Raw genomic sequence first — 26,146 nt, 5'->3', positions numbered from 1 at the left:
TTGGCAAAACTCTATTAGCCTTTGCCCTGCTTCATTCCATGCTCCAAGGCCAAATTTGCCAGTTACTGCAGGTATTTCTTGACTTCCTACTTTTGCATTCCAGTCCCCTATAATGAAAAGGACATCTTTTTTGGGTGTGAGTTCTGGAAGGTCTTGTAGGTCTTTGTAAAACTGTTCAACTTCAGCCTTCAGGGGCATAGGCTTGGATTACTGTGATATCGAATGGTTTGTCTTGGAAATGAACAGAGATCATTCTGCCATTTTTGAGATTGCATCCAAGTACTGCATTTCGGACTCTTTTGTTGACTATGATGGCTACTCCATTTCTTTTAAGGGATTCTTGCCCACGGTAGTAGATATAATGGTCATCTGAGTTAAATTCACCCATTCCAGTCCATTTTAGCTCTTTGATTCCTAAAATGGCGATGTTCACTCTTGCCATCTCCTGTTCAACCATTTCCAGTTTGCCTTGATTCATGGACCTAACATTTCAGGTTCCTATGCAGTGTTGCTCTTACAGCATTGGACTTTACTTCCATCACCAGTCGCACCCACAACTGGGTACTGTTTTTGCTTTGGCTCCGTCTCTTCATTCTTTCTGGAGGTATTAGTCCCCTGATATCTAGTAGCATATTGGGCACCTACTGCCCTGGGGAGTTCATCTTTCATTGTCTTGTCTTTTTGCTTTTTCATGCTGTTCATGGGGTTCTCAAGGCAACAGTACTGAAGTGGTTTGCCATTCCCTTCTCCAGTGAACCATGTTTTGTCAGAACTCTCCATCATTTTATCTAAGTTTGATACCAACCCAATGTGATACCAGCCCAACCTCTCTGGGGTTATGGAGGGCAAGAGTGGACACTGGACATGTGTTTGGAGGCTGTTAGAATTGTCCAAGGGAGCCATAATGGTGGCTTGGACCGAAATATCTGAGGTGGGGGTGGTGAGGAATGGTCCGATTCACGGTATTTGGAGATAGAGCCAGCTGGACTTGTTGATGGGTTGGATGTAGGACGTGAATCTACAAGGATGACTCATAGGCGTAGGGTCTGAACAGCTTAGGGTGGAGTGGTGATGCAGTTCACTGAGATGAACAGGGCTGAGTGAAGGAGGGCTGGGCGGTCCTCTTCAGAGCTGGGTGGTCCTGCATTTCGGTATCAGTGCTTTCTTCTCTGGTTTGAACTTTGAGAGTGGATTAGTTTTAGGAATAATAGGATCTCTTCTGATTTAGCCTCATAATGTTAAGTCTGTTTGGATTTAGAAATACTTTTGTTGTAAAGATGAACTTTTAGGGTATCAACCCTTAAGTGATTTAAATTTGAGCTTGCAAAATGCACAGACTATTCCCTTAAAAAATAAACCTCTCCTTGGATTTCAAACATCCATTGCTACTAAAAACAAAGAAAAAGAAATTAAAACCTTTGGGAAACAAACATAAAAACAAAACAAAAAACTGTTCTCATGCTTCAGAAATGTACTGAAGTTTTGCTTAAACTTTTCCAATGCAAGCGGTCATTCAGTTGGGCAAATAGGATGGAATTCTGTGCCCAGATTTATCCGGATACAAATTAAAACCACATCAACCGTAGGCATTGCTGACAACTTCTTTGTTCAATTAATCCTTGCCTGTGCCAACAAGTAGAGAAAAAGCAGTGAGATAACCTGTTTTCTTGCTCTTTAGTTTTAGAGAAAATAAAAGAGTAGCGTCTGGACACAGGAATGAGTAACATGTTATATATAGTTGAAAGTGTTTGCATGTAAAGATTCATAATAACATTCTCACTGAAATTTGTTGGTTTTTGAGTTTTCTAAAATTTATTGTACTGTTTTTAACCTGATACACCCAGTCTTTGAGAACTCCAAGTGATAATGAATAATGACATGAAATTGTATTAAACAGATCTTTGTACTTTTATGCCGTTTGAGTTTTTATACACTGCTGTGTCCAGTGAAGTGCATACCAGAACTTTGGTGCATTTGCTCAAAATAATACAGTTTTTTTGGTGTCTCTTTAGTAAAAATCATCTTAAAGTGTTTTTAAAATTGTTTTTCTTGCAACACTTGGGTTTTTTTGATAGTTTAATGTCAGATTTGATGAGATATGTTAACAAATAGTACTTTGAAATTGGAACTAGATTTAACTGTACTTTCATCTTTATTCTTCTTTTGGCAGAGAAATTGCTTTTACTAGGCAACTTCATGAGAAAACACCTCAACTCAGCTATTACTATATGGGTTTCTACATTCATTCATGTCCCAAGATGAAGTATAAGGTAAAGTTGATTTTCATATGTGTCTTCTATAGATTCAAGTTATGAAAATTAGTGCTTTTGTAATTTTTCATCATATTAGTTTAACATGATTGTATGTTTTAATATAAATCATGAATTATTTTTAACTGTCTTAAACTTTTCATAGAGTCTAGCTTCTTCATTGCATAAAGCCATGACTGACAAATAGGTAGTTAGTATTTGTTTAATATAGGTTAATCTGTAGAAATTCACTGAAAATATAACAATCCCAGCCATTCTAGGACTTCAGTAAGGCCCTGCTTACTTGCAATAGCACAGTAATACCCATTGAGAAATCTCCCTTCTTAAGGTACATCCTCAAGGTATGTATGTGTGTGTGTGTGTGTGTGTGTGTGTGTGTATATATATATATATACACCTGTCTTCTTTATCCATTCTTCTCTTGATGGGCACTGAGGTTGCTTCTGTATCTTTGCTATTGCCAGTAATATTGCAGTCAACATAGGAGTGCATGTATCTACTTGAATTAGTACTTTTATTTGGCAAAATACTCAAGTGGAATTGCCAGATTTGTTTGATGGTTCTATTTTTAATTTTTTGAGAAAGTTCCATACTGTTTTCCATAGTGACTGTACCAATTTGCATTTCCACCTATAGTGTATGACGGTTCCCTTTCCTTTACATCCTGGTCAACACTTATTTGTTGTCTTTTTGATAACAGCCATTCTGACAGGTGTGAAGTGATGTCTCATTGTGATTTTGATTTACATGTCTCCAGTGATCAGTGATGTTGAGCATCTTTTCATGTGCCTGTTGACCATTTGTATGTCTTCTTTAGAAAAATGTCTGTTCGGGTCCTCTGCCCATTTTTTAATTGAGCTGTTTGTTTTTTGATGTTAAGTTTTATGACTCTCTTTAATGAAACTCTTTGATGTTTTCTAAGTATTAGTGAAGTGAAGTGAACTCGCTCAGTCGTGTCCGACTCTTTGCGACCCCATGGACTGTAGCCTACCAGACTTTCCCCTCCATGGGATTCTCCAGGCAAGAATACTGGAGTGGGTTACCATTTCCTTCTCCAGGGGATCTTCCCGACCCAGGGATCGAACCCAGGTCTCCTGGAAAGTATAGAGCAGTATAAAGGAACAGATATCCTGCCCACCATAGTAACAGTAACCAAATATCTCTGCTCTACTTGGAGCACTGCTTTAAGCTCTGAAGATATGAAAAGATTTGAATATGAACCTTCCTCTTAAAACTTGTAATATAGATGAAGATGGCAGGTATTTTATGTAAAATCAGGTCAGTACAGTGCTCTGGTAAGTGGCCTAGGAGGCTGTAGGGTTTGCTGCATAACGTATGGAATAGGGAAGGGTTTAATTAAAAGGGAAGAAAGACCCCCCCACCCCCAAAAGAGAGTAGGTATGACGGGGAAGCACATTTCATGGAGAAGGAGCATTTAAGTAAGAATTAATAGGTGACAGTGCCATATACATTCATATAAAAAGGGAGGGGGAGGGCAGTCACCAGCCAGCCAGTCAGTCTCTTTTGTAGCTTTGCTGTTATGAGTGTTTTAGGGTCCTGCCTTCTGTTAACAATGTACATAACAGTGTAAATATAAGAAATCTTAATTGGTTTGTATATAAAGTATGTTAACAGTGTTTCAAGGAATAACTCAGAAGCAAAATAAGTTAATGAATTGGTAATTTTAGTTTGTGGTTCTGTATTGTGCTTTCAACATGGTAAGAGATGCAAATGATAGGTTATTAGAAATAGTACCTAGTAATGTTTGCTAGGAGTTCCCAGTGTTTTAATATTCTCTTTAGGCTAAAGTTCTTTGTAAATACAGGCATACCTCAGTGATACTGCGGGTTTAGTTCCAGACCACCACAATAAAGTGAGTATTGCAATAAATCAAGTCACATGAATTTTCTGATTTCCCAGCACACATAACAGTTACACCATACTGTTAAGTGTGCAATAGCAGTATATCTAAAAATGCAATGTGTATACCTTAATTAAAAAATATTTATTGCCGAAAATGCTAGCCATCATCTGAGTCTTCATCAAGTTGTGATCTTTTCACTGGTGGAAGGTTTGAAATAGCAAAGTGTGACACAGAGACACTAAGTGAGCAAATGCTGTTGGAAAAACAGTGCTGATGGACTTGCTTTTTGACTCAGGGTTTCCTCAAACTTCAATTATAAAAAAACACAATATCTGCAAAAAGCAGTAAAGCAAAGTGCAATAGAAAGGTGTATGCTTGTATTACTAAACTTGATATTTCTTAATTATTAAACCATATTTAATTACTCATACTAGTGATTTAAAAATATGAAGATATTGGGAGTATTTTAATAGTAACTTTTTAGGAATCTCACCTTTGCTTTTCCACATCCCCAATATTAATATCTGTTGGAAATTTGGAAACAGTATTAAAACCTGTAAAACTAGAGTGCAGTCCTGAGTTGAAAAGGCAGGTAATGGGAACACTCACTGTAACCATTCAAAGCAAAACTTTAAATTTTCCCAACATATTATATCCTATTCACATTGTATCTTGGGGAAGACAATTCTGAATATTTGAACTATATTTATTGACTTTGTAAATATTTGTGAGATAATATCATAACGATAAAATATTGAATATTAAGTTAGTTTTGTAAAGCCAGTATTTTCTTGGCATGGTGATTTGAACACCTTTGGGTCCTCAACATTAAAAACATGGTATTTTTAATTTTTGTATTGTTTTAAGAAAATTGTTTTCATTACATCATGATTGAAAGTAAGTCAGTCATTTTAAGTAACTGAAGAGTAAAAATATTTTCATTTCAGTTAAGGATATTTTATTATATTTTGAGCAGATCAGAACTCTCCGTTTTGAGAGAATAACACAGATGGGAATTTTCAACCAGAAAATGTAGTGTTTGAAATTGTAAGATGGGTATCCGTCCAAGCATGAATATTTCTCATTTCAAGTTGAATGTGTAAAACTAAAGACCAATGAAAGATAACTCACAGAAAATGACTAGTTAAATGACTGTTAAATGACTGCTGCTGCTGCTGCTGCTGCTAAGTTGCCTCAGTTGTGTTCGACTCTGTGCGACCCAGTAGACGGAAGCCTACCAGGCTCCCCTGTCCCTGGGATTCTCCAGGCAAGAACACCGGAGTGGGTTTCCATCTCCTCCTCCAATGCATAAAAGTGAAAAGTGAAAGTGAAGTCGCTCAGTCGCTCAGTCGTGTCCAACTCTTAGCGACCCCATGGATTGCAGCCTACCAGGCTCCTCCATCCATGGGATTTTCCAGGCAAGAGTACTGGAGTAGGGTGCCATTGCCTTCTCCCATTAAATGACTAAATGACTATTAAAATTGTTCTTACTTATAAGATTGAATTGAGGGTAAATTTAGCATTTTATTGTAATAGCTAAAATTATCTTCTTTCTTAGAGCATAACTAAGTGATTCAGGGATTAGTAGTGACATATTTTTAGCCATATTGTAAAATATATGGTGGAAAATATACAGAAGGGGTTTTTACCTGATACTAAAGAAAGAAGGAATATATTTTAAAATAGGAGTATTTTTAATAACTAAGAAAGAGTAGTCTCTTAGGTACCTGGTATACACTATATGCTGGGAATACAGCTGTTAATACAGTATAGATGTAGGCTCTGATCTAATGGAGGTTACATCCGAGGGGCACATACTTGTAATCCAGGACATAAAGTGGCACCAAGCAACTGTACCTGAAACTAGGACGATGTTTCATTTGGGTTTTCTGGTATAGATTTAGACATATTAAGTTATAATCTTCACCATATAATGCATTTATAATGTAGGGCAAAGTAAAGTATTTAATAGGTTTGAAATACACCAAGAGTTGATTTTACCTGTTCTCTTTTATTGAATAATGAGCTGTCCTGAAGGCATGTTGAAATGAAGAGCCTATCTTTATGTGTAGGAATCACCATCATTTGATAGATGGTTTCCAGAGCTTTCCGTCATCTTTCCTCTTACCGTGTACCCTGTTTGTGTATGTTGCTCCATCCATCAGAGGTGCATTCTGTTTTCCTCACCGTGGATTGATCTGGCCTTGTGACCTGCTCTGGCTATTAGTATAGCACAGAGGTAACTGTCTGAGATTTCAGGCCCAAGCCTTAAGAAGGAGAAGGCAGACAGCTTTTGCTTCCTTGGTCTTTGAAGCCAGTCATCATGTATAAAGTCCAAATACCCTACTGGCATGAGAGGCCACTTGGGAGGCCTCAAGCCATCTTGAATGTTTCAGCTGCAGCCAGGCAACTAGCTGAATGCAGCTGCCTGATTGAGCTGAACAGACAGGGGCAGAAGAACCACCTAGCTGAGCTGTAGCCAACTCACAGAATCATGAGGTATAATTAATTGTTGTTTTAAGCCTCTTAAGTTTGGGGGGGGTTTTCTTATTCAGCAGCAGATGGCTGAAACACGTGATGTAGGGTGGAAATGAGTAGATACAGGTGTAGATTCCCACGGAGGCGAAAGCCATTCTGTGTTGAGCTGTGCAGACGCGTGTCCCGAGTTGAGCTGAACTAATCTGTGAAGTTGCTGACAGTGTGAGAGGGTTTTGGCAAAGTTACTAAATTCACACGTGTGGTCATACCTACAGATGTGCCCCCGACTTGGCTTACAAGAATTCATCTTCATGCAGCATTTCATTTAATATCCAGACTTGGGCTTACAAGGCATTTGTTAACATGATGACAAATTTTGAGTTTGCTTGTCTTGCTAATGTTGAACACTGCAAGATGAAAATCACCACATGGTCATTTTTGTAGTTACATAGATGACATGTGTGGCTGTAGAGCCTCCTCTCAGAGCGCTCATGGTTTGCTAGGTGATAGCAGTTCTATTCTTGTGTGTAAGATTCTCTAAAATGCATTGTTACTAAATTATTTTGGTTTTATTGTTCTCTCTGTATGTATATTTTAAATAAAGGTTGATTTATGTAAACAGTACCTGATCAGATAGGTTTTGTCTGTGGCCATAGTCTTAGAAGAAGGTGCAAAATAGTCACAGAGGAATTTAATGAGGGCTGGAAAATAGAAAAGAAAATTGTCTTGATTTGTGGTGTTATCATTGCTCACTTTGACTGTTTCCATAATTGTGACTGTTTTAATGGGAGTTGGTACTGTTTTGGCATAAATCAGTTCTGATCTGGAGACTCAGGACCTGGCTGAAATGAATGGAAGTTATATCTTCAACTTAGGAGAGTTTCTGCTTGGAGGAACTGTCCTGGGGAGTAGGGGTGGATGGGATGACTTCTGACTTCTGACTTCTGTCCTCAGAGAATGCTTGTCTTCTTTGTCTGTTCCTCTCACAGTTACAGGGTGGTTGCTGGCCTTCTGACATCATAAGCCATCAATGGTGGCTAGAATCAGAAGGGATGATATACTCTCCTGTGTCTTTTTTTTTAAATAAGACTTTTAATTGTGATAAAATGTACATAACAGACTTTATCTGCAGTATTTTTAAGTGCGCAGTTCAGAAGCATTAAGTATGTTCGTGCTGTTTGTACAGCCATCACCACCATCCATCTCTAGAACTCCTTTACCTTGCAGAACTGAGACTCTGATCCCATTAAGCAGTAGCTCCCCATTCCCCTCGCTGTATTATTACTAACAGCTCTGCATTCCTCTCTCCCCCAGACCTTGTAACCACCATTGTACTTTCTGAATTTGACTCCTCCAGGTACTTCATATAAGTGGAATCATACATTGTCTACCTATTCGTGACTGGTCTGTTTCACTTAGCATGTGCTTAAGGTTCATCCATGTTGTAGCAGGTGTTGGAATTTCATTCCTTTTCAGGCTAATACTCCATGGTATGTATATACCGCATTTTGTTTACGCATTCATCCATTGATGGACACTTGGTGTGCTTCCACCCTTTGGATGTTGTGACTAATGCTTCTGTGAACGTGGCTGTACAAATATCTGTTCAAAATTTCTTCTCCATGTTGTCCCTCAGACTGCAAACGTAAGGCCATTCTGTGATCTGAAGGAGGTGTTTTGACTGAGCTCTTTATCCAGATTTGTGTGCAGGCCAACGTAAACAGTGATTCAGGCAGTCTGCTTTGGTATCATGACATGGCCAGACATCAGATAGTTGAAACATCAGTAGGAGTTCAAAAGTGTCAGAAAAGGAACAAAAGGCTAATTCATCAGTGATTAATCATTCCTAAACTAAGTGCCTTGGATTGACTGCGGTCAAACAGCACTTCTGGAATTCTGTAGGAGTTTGCCTAAAATAAGGTTATTATTGTTATAAAAGCACCTAAAATTAAAAAAAATTGGCGTTTACAGAGCTGCATCTGCAGAATCCTGTACTGCTGAGATCCCCAAGCTCCCAAGCTTTTCGAAGTTTCCTGACCAGACAAATTAGCAAATGTTATTTTACTGCAGTCTTGTAACCCTGGCCGATGTATTTGAGTAGTTGTGGTAGTGACTTTGCTACTGCTGGTTTGAAAGAAATACAGATGATCTCATCAGTTACCCATAGCACAGAACAAACCACTCAGATTTTTGATTCAGCATCTATTTTTCTTGATGTTAAAATAAGTGTCCAGTGAATTAGATGTGGTCAGAAGAAATCACCACAGAGTAACCGTAGTAAGGGATTTCTGATGTCTCCTCCAGGCAGTAGGAGGTGAAAGAATGAAACTCTCATCACGTATTCTTGTTTCTAAAGTTGTCACACCTGGAATTTTGCCACATTAGAGTCAAGAGCATGGTCATGTGTTCTAAGCTGCTCATTGCAGTTGAGAAAATTAATGCTCAGTGTGATTCCTGCCCAGAGTTTGCTTTAATTCACATTTTACAATTTTAGCAACTTGAAGGAGAGTTGTAAGAATTGAAATTCATATAAATGGCATTGTTTATCAGATTTACAATGAGGTATATGTAACTTTATATTTTGGAGAAACCTAAAATGCTTGCATATTAAGTAAAAGTAAACTTTAACTGGTGCTTCCCTGGTAGCACAGTTGGTGAGGAATCTGCCTGCAGTGCAGGAGACCTGGGTTTGATCCTTGGATTGGAAAGATCCTCTGGAAAAGGAAATGGCAACCCTCTCCAGTATTCTTGCCTGGAAAATCCTATGGACAGAGGAGCCTGGCAGGCTACAGTCCATGGGGTCGCAGGAGTCAGACACGAGTTAGTGATTAAACCACTACAAAGTGGAAGCAGTGACAAACATTACCTGGGAAATAAGAACACTGTTGATCAGTACCTGGTCTTTCCCATTCTTCTCCTCATGTCCGTTTCCACAGTGAAATGGAAAGCTTGATACAGAACCTGATTACTAACCTTTGAAAAACCTGAATCATCTTTGGAGCTTTTCAAAAATCCTCAAGCTCAAGTTCTGCCCTAACCTACTTGTTTGCCATCCTCCTTTACAGAGCCCTGTTCTCTGACTCCCCGTGCTGTTTTAGGTACCTTTGAACTGCCCTTTCTTCCCACCTGAGCCTGCGTTGCTTGCATCTGAAAGGGATCTCACGCATCCCTCCTCCCTTTCCAGACCCAGCATGGGCTCCTGCTCTTCAGGGAAGCCTTCTGTGTGCTCCCGCCTGCGCCCCTGCCCACTCCTCCCATGGAGAACCACCTCGGCGCTCTGACCACTGGTCCTTGCTCAATGCTTCATCTGTGGCTCCCCTTGTGCTCTGCTGTTGCAGGTGTGCTCTCAGCCAGCGTTCATGGAGGGCCTGCTCTGTATAAAACATCACGCTAGACGCCAGGGCAAGAGGAAGGTGATCACATGTGGTCCCTGCTTGTCAGTTCCTTGAGCAGACTCTGTCTTACCTGTTACTGTCCCCAGGGCCTACCAAATCCATTGGCAAAGAGAAGGTGCCCAGTGAGTTTACTGAGACGCGTGACATGTGGAAGGCAGGCACCTACCTGCACGGTTAAAACCAAGAGGTGAAGGAACGTTTCAGTGTGGGCTGGCTTACTCTGCAGGCCGTTCTCACAGAGACACAGCGCTTCAGGAAAATCTGAGTCCCATCTCAGAGTCCAGGTTATCCTTTCCGTGACTTTCCTCTCTGTAGTTCTTTTCTGAGTCAGCCTGTCATCTAAGTGTGATGTTTATATGGAGACGTGTGCTGTTCTTAAGCGTGTGACTTGACATGTTCACATGGTGACATTTGTGCAGCCAGCACCAAGGCCGACACAGGACATTCCAGTCCCCCACAGACCTCTTTCATGTCCCCCTTGATTGTTATCTCACCCCCAGCGGCAATCGCAAAAGGCTAATCACGCCTGTGTTTACTCTTGACTGGAGTGGAATCACTTGGTGTGTTTTAGTTTGTGATTGGCTTGTTTCACTGAGCAGTACATTTGTAAGATTTACCCACATGCTCGTGTGTACAGTGTGTGGTTGGTTTTCATGCCTTTTGTGGTTGGACTGTTTCTAGGTTTTGGCTAATATGTAACCGCAGTGTTGAGCATTTCTTACATGTCCATTCATTAACATATGTCTGCGTTTCTCACACGTACAGACCTAGATATGGGATTACCAGATTAAAGGTTGTGGGCATATTCAGGTTTAGTTCATACTGCCTAGCATGTTTTTAACCGATTATACTAATTTATACTCTCACCAGCAGCAGACCTTCTGATAGGTGTGTAGCAAGAATGGTGCCCTGTGGGTTAATTTGCATTGCTGTTGACTGGCAATGCTGAGCATCTTGTCATTTTTCTGTTGGCCATGTGTAAAGGATCTGTTCGTGTCTTTTGCCCGTTTATCTCCCGGGATGTCAGTCTCCAGTACTTGTAGACATTCTTTATATATTCTGAGTATAATCCTTTATTGCATAAATACTTTACAGATATCTTCTTCCACTCAATGCTTATCTTTTCTTTTTCTGGTGAGCAGAAATTTTTAATTTTCATGTAGTCTGATTTATCTTTATTGCTTTTGTGTCTTGTTCAATGGAAATCTGCCCACCCTGTGGCCATGGGAATGTATTTTTGTATTTTCTCCTTTTACCTTTCACAATTCAGTAATCTGTCTGAAACTGATTTTTTGTATGGTTGAGTCAGAGGTCAAGACTGAATTTTTTTTTTCCAACTGTATAATTACTTTTAGTTTTTTAACGGTACTGTCTAGCACATACTAGTTTAATAAACATGTCAGTTATTTCTGTCATTATATTTCTGTTATGGCAAAATATCCCAGCTTTACCTTTTTCAAACTTAGCATTGACTCCATTAAATAACCAAATTCCTCTCTTAGAATTATATCGGTCAGTCCTACAGGGAATGCTTGACTTAAGTGTGAATGATGTGCAGGTAAATCACTTCCACATTTCTTCCAAATAATTTTTAAAAATAAAAGCTGTGGAGAATCTCTTTAATTTAAACAGGATGATACATTGTATGGAAATTCAGTTAGAATGATTAAAACAATGAAAAGCTCTTTATTAATAGTTTAATATCAAACATCATTTGGCAGTCACATCCCATTTTATCATTTGTCTCTATTATTGTTTATGGTATGTATATGTGTATATGTGTGTGTGTGTGTGATCATACAAAAGTTTAAAATTTTTATATAGCCTGATTTACAATCCTTTTCCTCTGTGGCTGCAGGCTTCAGTATTATGCCTTAAAAAGACCTTTTCCTCCCCCACGTATTAAAGCTGTCATATCCTCCACTCTTTTCACTTTGCAAGATTCATCTTAGGTTTGTTTCCACTCTGAGATGCTGCCCGACTCTCCTACATACAAGTATGTGTTTTCATGGCAACTTCATGTTGATCCATACCTGACATGTACTGCTCTGCATTATGCTGTTGTTGCTGTTTAGTCACTCAGTCATGTCCGACTTTGCAGCCCCACGGACTGCAGCACGCCAGGCTTCCCTGTCCTTCACTGTCCGGAGTTTGCTCAAACACATGTCCATTGAGTCGATGATGCCATCTAACTTTCTGTGTTATAACTGCTTGTTTTCCTGTCTGTTTTGACTCATAAGCTTCTTGAAAGATGGAGTTTGAGCTCATTTATTATTTACTGTAGCAGCAACCCCTGATTTATAGTAAATGTTCAGTGTATCTTTAAATGGCTGGATGGAGATAAAAGAATATTGAATAATTTGATTATGGGTTAGAGGGAAAGTACATATCTACGCCAAATAAAGTGACCCCATTTGGGATTTCTACAGGATAGATCTTTTTATAACTTTGGCGAGGTTAGTGAAATGTAGTGAAATGTAAGTTTATTAGAATGTTTACTTTCAGAATAATGAGAAAGTTGCTTTGCTTGCATTGTCAGGTGAACAGTGAAGGTACTCTTGAATTTGCTTTTTTCTTTAAACTGACAAAGCATCACAAAGAATTTAAACATCTGTAACTCTGCAGTGATAGTGCTACATAATATGTGGTTTATATTTGAATTAAAAGTTTATTTGTAAATTGATTTAGAAATTTATCTACTTGAATAAAGTTAATAATTTATAAAATCCTTCAAATAACAATACAGTATAAATAATTTTTCTAGGAAGTATAATTATAGATTTTGATAGTTATTTAAGTGTATAACCTAAATATTATTTTAATTAACATTAATTTGTTTCATGACCTAGCTTTGACTAAGTTCCTATTTCCGCTTATCCTAAAATAGTGGTTCTCTGTCAGGGGCGATTTGTGCCCCTGTCCCCACCTCATCTTATTTCTGAAAACTTTGATTGTCCCAATTGAGCCAGTGGGAGAGGGGTGTGTATGCTACTGGTATTTTGAGCCAGAGAATTCTTTTTTGATGTAGACTGTGTATTGTAAGGCAAGGGATGCCTCTAAACATTCTGCAATACATAGTCCCCAGCAAAAAAGAATTCCCTGCTCAGAATATCAGTAGTGCTAAGGCTTGAGAAACCCTGTTTCAGGGGTTACCTACTTGCCATTGAAGTCTGTAGGGCTTTACAGTTGCTGAGTTACCACAGGTAATTTGACTACTGCTGTCAAAAAAGAACTGCCAGAAAGATTAATTTTGGGTTCACCGTAACATTCTTGAAATAAACTATCCTGTATGACACACCAGAGAGAAGTTTCTCGTGTCTAATTCATGACCCTGTGCAGCCATAAGCTTATTGATGACCCCAGGACTGTCTTAAATTTTCTTTGGGGGCTTATGTGTGGCCTTTATGTGAGCTTAAAGGTAATTTAATGTTTCTGTACAATGCGATTTATCTAGCAAATCTTGAGGTCTCTTACGAGGAGCAACAGAAACAAGTAAGGTTAAAATTTCCAAAATGCGTCACTTTGTTGTTTTAGTTCTGATGTGCATGGTAAGGTCTGTCTTAAGTATTTATAAATTGTTTTGTTTTTCTTGCTTTGTAGAAAAAGAGAAACTTGGCATCTTCTTAATAGCCAAGTGAATTGCTGTCCCTGGCAGCTAAATTCAGTTCATCTTTTTTAGTACAAAGAGCACAGTGTTGGCTTATACATTTTCAGATGGGCAGTTATAGTCCTTTTCAGCTTTAGTGGCACAGGGCTGTTTGGCGCATCCCTTGCTCCTGGACTGCACCCTGGCATGGTTGGAACTAAGCTGTTACAGAGAGGCACATGCACAGAAGTGTTTGTTGTTTTTCTTGCCTAGTATTCAACTTTGGTGTTGATGTGAGATAAAACCAGTCCTCACCCTTCCTTCCCCCACGCCTCCAGGACTCCCTAGCACAGCTCAGGTCTTCTCTCCTTCTTAGATTTATACATCTTCTCTTGGGTCTCATATCTGCATTCTGAAGAAAATAAGGCAACTGTAAGATTTTTACGCTTGACCCTTTTCTTTCAGAAGCCTTCTTGTGTAAATAGGTGGCAGTGGCTAAAGGGCCGCAGCCTTGAGGAACGTAATTATCTTAGATAGACAGCAGTGGGGTGACTGGCAACACTGAGAGGCAGAGGAAACCCGGTGCCCCCTGCTGGAGGGCCTTCCCGCCGCCTTCCATCTCATGCTTAGCCTCCCACGGGACTGTTCGAGGGTGATTTATGCTGAGTGAGAATCGTTTTGCTCGGAAATCCGTGGTCTCTCACTCGGTTCTCTTAGATCCACCTTTCTTTGCTTGGTCTTCAGGGCTTCCCTTTTCTTCCTGTTTCTGCACAGTCTGCCTGTAGACATACCTTTGCCCCCCGGTTTTCCGTTCTGTTTGTCCTACGCAGAGAAATCCACTGCACTGAGATGTCTGCTATGCCCATAGGTCTCTTCTGATGGAAATTCCTATTCCTATAGTGTCTGCCCAAGGAGAGGCAGTCTTTGAGTTTAGGTCACCATTCTTAGCTCCATGTAACTCTGAACTAACCATGGATGCTTAGTCATTCAGTCATGTCCGACTCTTTGCGACCCCATGGACTGTAGCCCACAAGGCTCTCCATAGGGATTCTCCAGGCAAGAATACTGGAGTGGGTTGCCATTTCCACTCCAGTAGGTTAAGCATGAGTGCCTAACCCAAAGGTGGTCAATATAGGGTTGCTGCTGCTGCTGCTGCTAAGTCACTTCAGTCGTGTCCGACTCTGTGTGACCCCATAGACGGAAGCCCACCAGGCTCCCCCGTCCCTGGGATTCTCCAGGCAAGAACACTGGAGTGGGTTGCCATTTCCTTCTCCAATGTGTGAAAGTGGAAAGTGAAAAGTGAAAGTGAAGTAGCTCAGTCGTGTCCGACCCTTAGCGACCCCACGGACTGCAGCCTACCAGGCTCCTCCATCCATGGGATTTTCTAGGCAATAGTACTGGAGTGGCTTGCCATTGCCTTCTCCGAAGCTTGTGTTAACAGGCAGTATTTCTTCTGCTGGACCTTAGAGTCTCCTATTACTAGTTTCACTGGGATAGATTTTATGTAAGGTCCCAAGAAGGGAATTACATTTCCCTGAATTACATACTACATTCTCAAGACTGACTCTAGAACAACAGGCTTCATGAGACAGTGGTACAAATACAGTTAACAACAACAAAAAAATTAAGTGATTTGTTTTACATTGATTTGAAGAAAAAATTCATCATGAGATACATGTTTAGCTTTTAAATATAGAATGATTGTATAAATTAGACTTCAGCTGAAAGGACAATTTAGCAAGTCAAATAAAGCTCCTAGAAACATACTGAAAATAAAACCAGATATACCATAAGAAACATTCTATGGAGCTTCCATTTATCCTTTAGCCACTTTTTCAATGATTATATTTTCTGATTAAAAAATCAGAACACATGGTTTGTCAAAGGACTTTCCTGTGTATAAGAGGCGATGAGCGATGCTTTTATTTTTCTAAGGCCAGACATGGTAACCTCCAAGCATTTTAATGGCTTCTGCCAGAGTGCCAGAATATAGGAAATCTGGATTGTTCTAGAAAATGTAGTTAGGGTAGAGTAGTATTAATATTATGTAAGATATGTATTTTGTAATATTAAAGCTTTGCCTACTGAGTAGTGGATGAGCAAACCATTCAGATCTGCTCTTTTAAGGCAGTTTGAATTAAGACAGTAGGAAGGATGAGTAGTTAGTGGGAGTAGGCGTAGAGAATAGTAACATAGAGAACAGTAACAGAGGCTCAGAGCTAGATTAGGGCTTTGTAAGCAGAGGTCTGTAAAGCTTGGAGCACAGGCAGACCTTTGTACACGTGCACATTTACCTTGAGAAGAGAGTTCATGGATTTCTTTCATCTGGTTTTCAAAGGGGCCTGTGAATCAAAAGATAGCCAGATGAGAGAACAGAGAGGTGGTAGGGGGAATAGAAGCTGAGACAGCCAATAGCAGATGAGAATACAGATTGGGATCTCGTGCTGCTGAAGGCACGTGGATAACCTCTTGTTAGACCTACTTGCCAGATCTTGAATTACAATCTGTTATCCACAAGGCCTTCATCTAGCCTAAGTTTCCTTCTCTTGCTGGATAGCCTGGAATTCTCTGGAGCCTGACCCTAGGTGAGTAGTATTTCTGCCCTGGTTCTCTTATGTTCTTCCCTAAAATGCTCTGTTCCCCTGCACCATTAGTACTAACCACTCAGTGGATCACCTGAGTGAATTCCTTTGTTTCTTTAGCCTGAAGAACCAAACAAATAAGCCTGTCTGTCCGCAGCATGGCTGTGTTAGAAAAGGCAACAGTTGCGCCAGTTCCCTAGGTGTCCGCATTGTTGCTAATGATGAGCAGTACCTTTGTAGGCATGTCCTCATAAGTGAGCCACTCATCCATCCAAGGTGGAGATGGAGAATAAGGAGAGAAAGAACTGGCAAAGTATTCTCTACAAACAACACTTAATAAGATTCCATAAGGAGTTTTTTACTCTTTCCAGTCAGTGAAACATTTAATCTGTTTCTAAGATGTTGTCCTTAGGAATGGGATGGAGGGTTCAGAGTGTTTGATTAACCATGTTTGTGTCTGGGCTTGATGTTGTTATTTAGTGAGATAAATGCTACATAGAAAACATTGACTGAAAAATTAATGTGAACAGATGGAAGAGAATATTATGTTATCTGAAGTTTTAACATATTGAAACAGATTGCTGGGGCTGAGAATTTTCTTCCCTGAGAATTCTGAGAAACAGTGATGGCAGACATCTTTGTCGTCGTGAAAGAGATACATGGCTTTCATACCTTAGAGACACAGAGAGGGTCATCTCAGGTCTTTTGGCCTAAATCTGTGAAAACTGAGACCAAAGTGGTGGTGACAATGAGTTTATAGTTTTTCCTAGGAAATTTAGTAGTTGCTTTTGTAACTTGGAACTACCCAAGTTTAACGTATATTTAATTTTTACAGAGTTTTGTTGCTTTTTATTGCAATAAAAACAAAGTATTGAACTTGTTTTTCAAACCAAATTATGATAAAGGATTGAAGGGAAGGGGTATCAGACAGAAAATGTGTATTTTCTTTTTTCACCAATTCCCCAATAAAACTTTTAATTCTTTTCATATTAGCTTTTAATTCTAATAATTCTATTACAGGACAAAATAGTTCAAGCAGTAAAAATCAGAAATGTGTAACTCATTTAAACTAACTAGCTGCATTTCTTTGAATTTCAAGGTGAGAAAAGTTGTGAGTGCTTCTCAGCCACTTTGATGACTCAGAAATCATAATACTCAGAAACAGACTTAGGAAAATAAGAATTTTTTTTTTTTTTTAATTAAGATCCATTTCTGGAACTTCCCTGGCAGTCCAGTGGGTAAGACTTCGCCTTCAAAAGCAGGGGTTGTGGGTTCAGCCCCTGGTGGGAGCTAAGATCCCATAAAGCAGAACATAACCGAGGCAATCTTACAACAAGTTCAATAAAGACTTTAAAAATGGTCCCTGTTTAAAAGAAAAAAAAAAAGCAACTTTAAAAAGTTTGTTTCTTCTCTCGTTATCATCATTTATTGGCTTTTTTTGGGATTTGTTTGTTTACTTTTTAATTCTCTTTCCATCAGTTTTAGATGAACAGAGGAAAAATCAGAGTGCCCTAGGACTGTTGGTGTGCCTCTGGTTTTATCATGGAGTCACACAGACTGTAGTCACCTATCTTAGTAAGAATTTAGAGTAAGGCTCCTAGAGGGGAAATTTCTGTCTTGTCCGTGTTTAAGGTCTCATATTCCAGTAGAACACCATGTAGTCGCATTGCTCCTGGCTCTTAAGGAAAACGTCATGAGAATGGTAAAAATATTCTCTTATTTTTGGATACTGAATCTTAGAAGAAGAATCTAGAGAGATAAGTATTTTTATTGCTTTAATTCAGATTAAACCTAATAAACTAGTTCCCGGAGGCTTTGCTAAATTCTTTTGTTGGAGTCAGCTTAGTAGGATTGGTGAGTGAATTTTAGATGAGAGTCTGGCAAACAGTTTTACTTGTGTTCTGAGCATGGGGAATGATAGTTTTGTTAACCCAGGGCTCTGCTTTGGAAACCCTGCCATTTCCAGACATGGCCTGAGGCCCTCTATTAGTATTCTAAGTGAGATGATAAAAGGAGAGGGCTCAGTTCTTTTATTGTTTATAGTTATTGGTCCAGTGGTAGACTTTCTTTTTATTAATTTAACCATTTTGGGGAAATATTTTCGAGCTTTCAGAAAACTAAGAATAAGAACGATGCAAAGAAAAAGTGTATACCCTTCACTCAGATTCACCTCCTTGTCTCCCCTACACCCTCATACATACATCGATATGTGTGTGTGTTTATACATGTACACACATGTTTTTTTAAAGCTGTTTGAAAGTAAATTGGTTATGCTGTGTGATTCTTTGCTTATTACATGCCAGGTACATTTTATAAATAAGTGTTCTGTAATTGTTAGCTCAGATAATACAATTCTAGACATAGGTGTTATTGTTTTCCCCATTTATGGATAAGTCTTTAACTAACCTACAACTAGTTACTTTTAGAGGAATTGCCTTCAGCTAAATTGAGGCTAAAGCTGTATTGTATTGCTTCTCTTGGAGGATGTTTCCAGTGTGAAGACTTTCATGTAGGTTTTAAATCACTCTTGAGTTCTCACAAGCCATTTAAGTGTGGATTTCATCTATTCTAAAATATGCATTTTCTTTTCTCTTTTTCACGTTAGAAAAACCTGGATGTATATCTTCCAATGGATAATGATGTTGACATTATAAATGTGTGTGTGTACACTTGGTTGTTAATTTTGGTGGTGTGCTTTTTGACACTGTGTCAGAGGTAGCTTCTGTGTGTGTGGGTATATGTGTTTTCTATTTCCCACAAGAAAGGGAAAATGATATTCTAGGTTACCAGCTCCAAGGCGTGGAGGAGCTGTTGCATTTTATTTAGTATTGTAGACTTGCTTAAAGATCAGACATGCTGAATCTTTACAAGTAAAATGGATAAATATTTCTGAAAGGCAACTGAAACCTCCAGAGCTGTTTGGATTTGTGTCATTTGTGGTGTGAGAATTATTAGAATTGATTGGGTGGAATAATTTGTGCAGTTGCAGAATTACCTTGCTTTGAGATGACTGTTTTCTTCTTTCTGTTTGCCCTTTCCCTATTCTATTCTTTTTTTTAATTATTATTTTTAAAATCATACTTGTTGTGGAAGAGGAAATAAATAAGGGGAATATTAAAAATAAAAATTGCCTACAACTCTGTCATCCAGGACTAGTTGCTGTTGACATTTTGCTGCACTTCGTAAACATACATGCATTTCTTTCTTCCTCACAATTGTTATGATGTATGCAATACTCTCTTCTACCTTTTTATACTTGTTCACGAGTATTTTCCTGTTGTTCTTAAGTCTTTCATATCTCTTGGATTTTACGTGGCTGTCAACATTCTAATAATGTGCCATAATTTTTCAAGCTCTTACTGTATGTTTAAGTTCTTCTAATTTTTTGTTATAAGTAACTCATGGCAAACATCTTTTTGTATATTTCTTTTTGAGACATTGTCACAAAATTTGTTCTTTTGAGCATTCATGCTGTACATAAGGAATTCAGCCATTTTGTGTGTCTGTTCATTTGGGACGTTTTCTTCCAGGAAGAGTAGTGAAGTGAAGTATAAGTTGCTCAGTCGTGTCCGACTCTTTGCCACCCCGACTTTTTGCGACCCCATGGACTGTATCCCACCAGAATCCTCTGTCCATGGAATTCTTCAGGCAAGAAAACTGGAGTGGGTAGCCATTCTCTTCTCCAGAGGATCTTCCCAACCCAGGGATTGAACCTGGGTCTCCTGCATTGCAGGCAGATTCTTTACCGTCTGAGCCACCAGGGAAGGATGAGTAGAGGGACATCATATACTAGAAGCTACTGAAAATTAGACCAGGAAATACATGCAGGAATATAACAGGAAGCATCTTGTTTTAGGAAAAACAAACCAGTTGATTTTCGTTTTTTCTTTTCCGCCTAAAATGTTACACTAACAAGTCTCTCAACTGCCTTTAGTTCTTATAAACTGATGAAATATAAGTTTATTTCTCTGTCTGTGCAGTCGTTTGGATTTATTTAGGTACTGATAGATTTATCCTGCCTTTTAGGAGTCAGTAGTACTGTTCTCTTGTGGCTGTTTTAATTTTAAGTTGAAGTACTAAAAGGTTACTTCTGATCTTTTAGTACTTCCCAGCCTTAGTTTGTAAGTTCTCCAGAGGATTATAAGGAAAATGGAATAACTCAGTGATGTCAGTCCCCTTTGTAATAAGGGAAATAAAATTTCTTTTTTAAATTTTATTTCTCTTAAGAGAACAGTTTAACAGGAAAAAATGAGGGATACCTCAAACAATATAAAAATAGATAGTTGTCTTTTGCCATTTTTGTTCTTTTTTGTTTTCCCCCTTCTTTAGCTTTATTTTTTTAGGCCATATACAGTGCAACAGTGGCTCTGTCCTGACTTTATTCCACTTTTTTCTTTTAACACCTATGTAGGGTCACCTAATCTTCCTGTAGATGCACCTTTTCAACTTTCACCCTCAGCTCCCAGAGTGGAAGAATCCTGGAACTGTGCTGTTGGTGGGTCAGCACTGTGTCCAGGTTTAATTGCTGGGACTGTCTCTGGTTCCTCTCTGCGCAGTGCCTTGAATCTGTTCGTTTGTGTTCGGCTTATCTTTTGATGCCCTTCCATTCCTTCCATAAAACTCATCCAGTGCCATGGCAGTCTGAATGCTTATGGCTGGTAGACTTCAATTTAATATATGCATGCGTATCTGTTTTTGTCAGTTTTTTATGCCTATTTTACTAGTTATGGCAATAATACAGTTTATTTCAAAGATAACTGGTGAAAGATGCTTTAGTTATTTGCATTAAGCTTAATTTGAATGATGTAGATAGACTCAAAACTGAGTCAAAAAAATTGCTGCTGCATTTGTTGTGGATGAGATAAATAAAAGCATTTAGGATTAAAAAAAAAAAGCCCATAATAATCTGGAAAGATTCTACACTTTCCTAAGAATAACTGCTCAGTGCACTTTGAAGAACCAGTAACTGAAAGTCCCAGTGATGCATCCTCAGAGTAGAGGCTTGGTCCTAAATCTGAGAATGGCTAATGGATGTGCAGTTACATATTTTAACTGTTAAAGGTTTGTGTGCTTGTACATATACAGTGTAATGGGCATTTTTAATTGATGCACCACTACTAATCCTGTTCACTTTGGATAAGATGCCTTTTGCTGTAAAGTATTCTATAATATTTATAGACTTTTTAATCTGTATAAATATATCTTTGCTAGAAGATACTCAAATTGTGACTAAGTAGGTCTAACAAGTAAATATTGCCGTATGGCTACATACAAGCCTTCAGTCCTGGTGTATTAGTAGGATTTGAGAGTCACTGAGTGTGGTTTTGTGCTTACCCCTCCATAGTTGCCACTCAAGTGTTACATCAAAGCCTTATTAAATTTGCCTCACTCTTTCAGTCCTCCTAGATCTGGAATTTTGCTCTTGAACCTTAATCTATGTTGGTGTCTGTTACTGAAGGCAGGTTCTACGGTTACCTGCCTCCTTGCTCTTTTTAGTTCTCTGGAACCTTCTCTGAATGACTTGCTCAGGTTCATCCCTGTAGGTTCCATCTCTGGCCAGCCATAATCTGGACTCTTTGTCACAAATCAAACCCTGGTTCTGAAGATGGCTTTTCAAAAACCAATGTTCTGCATGTTCAGTTTTTGAAATATGAATGTCTTACATCTTTCTTAACATCCTTAAATTCACAATAATAGGACTTTTTTTTTTTGAAAGAACGTTTTTATTGAGGCATATTATACATAATGAAAAATGAACCAAAGTGTGGAGCCCCTATGGAAATCACAAGATAAACACACCCATGATCCTTATTGTCTACTGGAAATTGAAATTTCTCTGCCTGGCAGTCATTCTGTAAAGGACTAAGCTGTAAATCTTGTAGGTTTACAGGCCATATGGTCTGCCGTTGTAGTGAAAGCAGCCATGGAAGATATGTCAACAAATGGGCATGGCTGGGCTCCAGTAAAACTTTATTTATGGACTCTGAGATTTAAATGTCATATACTTTTCACATGTCATAAGCTATTACTCTTCTTTTGATTTATTTGCAACCATTAAAAAATGTAAAAACCATTCTTAGATCATGGGCTGTATGTGAAAAAGCAGCAGACCAGATTCAGCCCATTGCCGTGGTGTGCTGACTTCTGCTCTCTAGATGCCCATTAACTCTTCAGCTCACTCCCTGCAGAAACAGCCTCTGTTCATCTAAGGTGGCGTCATCATCATCATCTTCATCATACAGCACATTAGAACCATTCTTCTCCAATGAGGAAACCCAACTATCAGAACGGTTCGCTGTGTGAAGTTCAGTGATTCAGTTGCCCTGTGTCTCTAGAATACACCTACTAACTTGGGATACAAATTTGAAAATGAATTTTTATCTACAAAAATTGAAACATATATAATTCTATGAGGTAATATACCATGACTTATTTCATAGTGGTTTATAGACTAAACATAATGGTGATGGTTTGATTACTTTTACTTTTCCTATCTTTTTAAAAATTTAGGACAATTTAAAAATTGTTTGAAGTTTAAGTAATTATATAGTATAGTTTGTCAGTCATGAAATAACTCTGAGTGCTTTATAATATTGTTAAAAACCATTTATTGTCACTGTGGCTCAGCTGGTAAAGAATCCACCTGCAATGCAGGAGATCTGGGTTTGATCCCTGGCTTGGTAAGATCCCCTGGAGAAGGGAAAGGCTACCCACTCCAGTATTATAGCTTGAAGAATTTCATGGACTGTATAGTCCATGGGGTCGCAAAGAGTTGGACATGACTGAGTGACTTTCACTGAAACTGATTGTCACCCACGTGGTGGTATCTTGAAAGAAGCAAATATTTAATTCAGCCAGCATCCACTAGGGCATGTGGTGTTCCTGTGTGCTCATTTGTGTCCGACTCTTTTTGACTCCCTAGACTGTAGCCCACCAGGCTCCTCTGTCCATAGAATCTTCCAGGCAAGAATACTGGAGTGGGTTGCCATTTCCTCCTCCAGGGGATCTTCCTGATCCACGGATTGAACTCACATCTCTTGTGTCTCCTGCATTGGCAGGTAGATTGTTTACCATTGAACCACCTACAAAGCCAGCATTCACTAGATCTTCTAGTAAATGAGGCACTTTGAGAACCTATTCTGCTGCTGCTGCTGCTGAATGAGACATTGGTCCTGTCTCTGCAAGGAGCCCTTGGACAGGATAAACATTACAGAACTATCCTGTAAGATCAAATGTGGTAACTTCTAGAAGAAAGGAAATGTGGGAGCACAGATGCATGGTAGTAAGAAGTATGTATTTTATTAAATATGATTTTCCCCCCAAATTTTGAAAATTCTAAACCTACACAAAAGTTGAAAGAATAGTACAATATACACACACATACCTTCAACTAGAGTTACCAACTATCAACATCTTAGCATGTTTTAACTCTCTGTATGCATGCATATGTAGTTTCATGTATGTTTGTGTTTTTTCTTCCTAAACCATTTGAAAGTAAGTTTCAGAGATTGACATTTCACGCTGAAGTACTTCAGCATGGTTCTCCTAAGAACAAGGATATTCTCATACTTAACTATGATATAATACCATTATCATACTCAAGAAAGTTAATATTTCTAAAATAAAACAATCAAATATATAGTCAGTATTCAGAGTTCCAAGTTGTCTCAGTAATGTCTTTCATTTTTTTCCCCCTCAATCTGAGATCTTTTCGAAGGTTATATATTCCATTTAGTTTATGGGTTGTAAAAGTATCATTTAGTCTAGAACTATAACTTTGCTTTATTTGCTTTCACAACATTACTTTTGAGGAGTTTAATGACTCATGATTTGATTTTGTCTCATTATTTTTTCATAATTGTATTCGGGTAGAACATTTTTGGTCAGAATAGTACCCAGGTGATGCTGTGCAGTCTCAGGATATCACGTCCAGAGTCCGTTGAAGTCAGTTTGTTCCATTATGGGTGATGGTTCCAGTGGATTCTACCAGGTTGCTCCACTGTAGAGCTGGTGTTTTTCCCTTTGTAATTAGTAAGTAATCAGTGGGGTCATCCTTTGAGACTGTGAATAATTGTTTCCCCAACCTTTTACCCAGTGGTAGAGTTTTTTCTTTTTCACAATTTCATCTGAACATCAGCACTGTAAAAACATATTTCATAACCCCAATTGTTTGCAGATATTTAAAATTTAATTATGTATGCATTCCTTTAATGAAATATTGAAAGTTGGACTACAAATATATTTTCTTATTGAATTTAAACTTTAATTACCGTTTCATCAGAAGAAAGCAGAGTTAAGATCAAACTCCCAAAGATGAAAAAGCTGAGTTCAAATCTTGGTTTCATGCCTTATTATATGTACAGACATTCTAAGCCTCATTGTCTTTTATCTGCAAAATGGGGATAATCACCACTCCTTAATAATATTATTTAATTACATAGAGACATAATTTTTACTAAAAATAGGTGACTTCGGAAAAAGAAGAAAAAAATTGAACATTTATTTAGTTATTTGAATTCTATCTGAAAATATGAATTTTCTTTATTGCTCCCAATACATTTGATTAATTCTGGTTTTTTGATATTTTTTATACACCCTTCAGTTAAGGCTAGATATTTGCTTAAAGTGCTTTGGAAAGCTTACATTTCATTCTGTCTTGTGTGATTCTTTGCAGTCATCTGGTAAATTCTTCATGCTGTTGTTACAAGAAGGAGACTCAGATTCTTATGGATTGTACTGTTTCCCAAGACTAAAGTTAGGTAACTAGATGAAGGCTTAATTTATGTAATGATAGATTTCCAAATCCATTGCTCAGAAACACACAGTGAAGATTGAGGATAGTTAAAATTCCTTTAATAAACAGTCTCAGTTCAGTTCAGTTCAGTCGCTCAGTCGTGTCCGACTGTTTGCGACCCCATGAATCACAGCATGCCAGGCCTCCCTGTCCATCACCAACTCCCGGAGTTCACTCAAACTCATGTCCATCGAGTCGGTGATGCCATCCAGCCATCTCATTCTCTGTCGTCCCCTTCTCCTCCCGCCCCCAATCCCTCCCAGCATCAGAGTCTTTTCCAGTGAGTCAATTCGTCGCGTGAGGTGGCCAAAGTATTGGAGTTTCAGCTTTAGCATCAGTCCTTCCAGTGAACACCCAGGATTGATCTCCTTTAGAATGGACTGGTTGGATCTCCTTGCAGTCCAAGGGACTCTCAAGAGTCTTCTCCAGCACCACAGTTCAAAAGCATCAATTCTTCTGTGCTCAGCTTTCTTCACAGTCCAACTCTCACATCCATACATGACCATGGGAATAAACAGTATACATGAAGATATAATGAAGTTAGAAAGCATGGTCTAATAGTCATAAACTATTAGAGTTATGTTGGAAATTCTGGAAACAAGTAAAATTGACTCCCACTGGCCAAAATATGAACAATTTGAGCATCAAAAAGAATAACTGTTGTGAACTGAAACACATTAAATATCTTTAGACCTGTGAGCTGGTAATGATACTGAAGAGTCAGGTTGCTGGAGTTTGTGCTTGTCCCATGTTGTAGCACTTAGCTGCTACATCACCAGAAGCCTGTAGATAGCCTGTCGACCAGTAGCTTCCACACATACTCAATGCTCCACACTTTTAGGCTCAAAACCATAGAGACACCATAGTTTTGGGCTCTGCATAATAGTAACTTCTCAAAATTATACTTTCCTACACCAGAAAGTTGTAGATTTCAGCTTCAATCTTATTTATATTATTTCTAGAGAGTTGTGATGTAGGAAGCTGACAAGGTAATTATGATGTTTTGACTTATCAAACTCTTATTGGGTGGAAAGGTAGTAATTGCTTGCTTAAAATTTTAAGATAATATACTTTTTGTGTAGGTGAAAGATAGTACTATTATAGAAGAACTTTAATGGTGTAGCTATTGAAAACTTCCTTTTGTATATTTAAATTTTTATTTATTTTTTTTTGTAAT

At 38.5% G+C, this 26,146-nt stretch overlaps 1 protein-coding gene across 11 annotated transcripts in view; it reads left to right on the top strand.

Moving 5' to 3' along the window:
* Positions 1-26,146, top strand: part of ATE1 (arginyltransferase 1) — a 156,456-nt gene that overhangs the window by 73,688 nt on the left and 56,622 nt on the right. For all 11 annotated transcript variants that reach the window (XR_016038806.1, XM_088842386.1, XM_055424506.2 and 8 more), the window contains one exon: positions 2,171-2,270. Coding sequence is in view for 10 of the 11 variants with exons in the window: in XM_088842386.1 (XP_088698512.1) it covers positions 2,171-2,270 (100 nt within the window). In the remaining variant the exon portion in view is untranslated. The remainder of the gene's footprint in view (positions 1-2,170; positions 2,271-26,146) is intronic.

Source organism: Moschus berezovskii, chromosome 12, assembly GCF_049115385.1.
Source record: "Moschus berezovskii isolate FMDL1 chromosome 12, NW_MosBer_1.0, whole genome shotgun sequence".
NCBI lineage: Eukaryota > Metazoa > Chordata > Mammalia > Artiodactyla > Moschidae > Moschus > Moschus berezovskii.
This window is presented reverse-complemented; position numbering and strand designations above follow the sequence as displayed.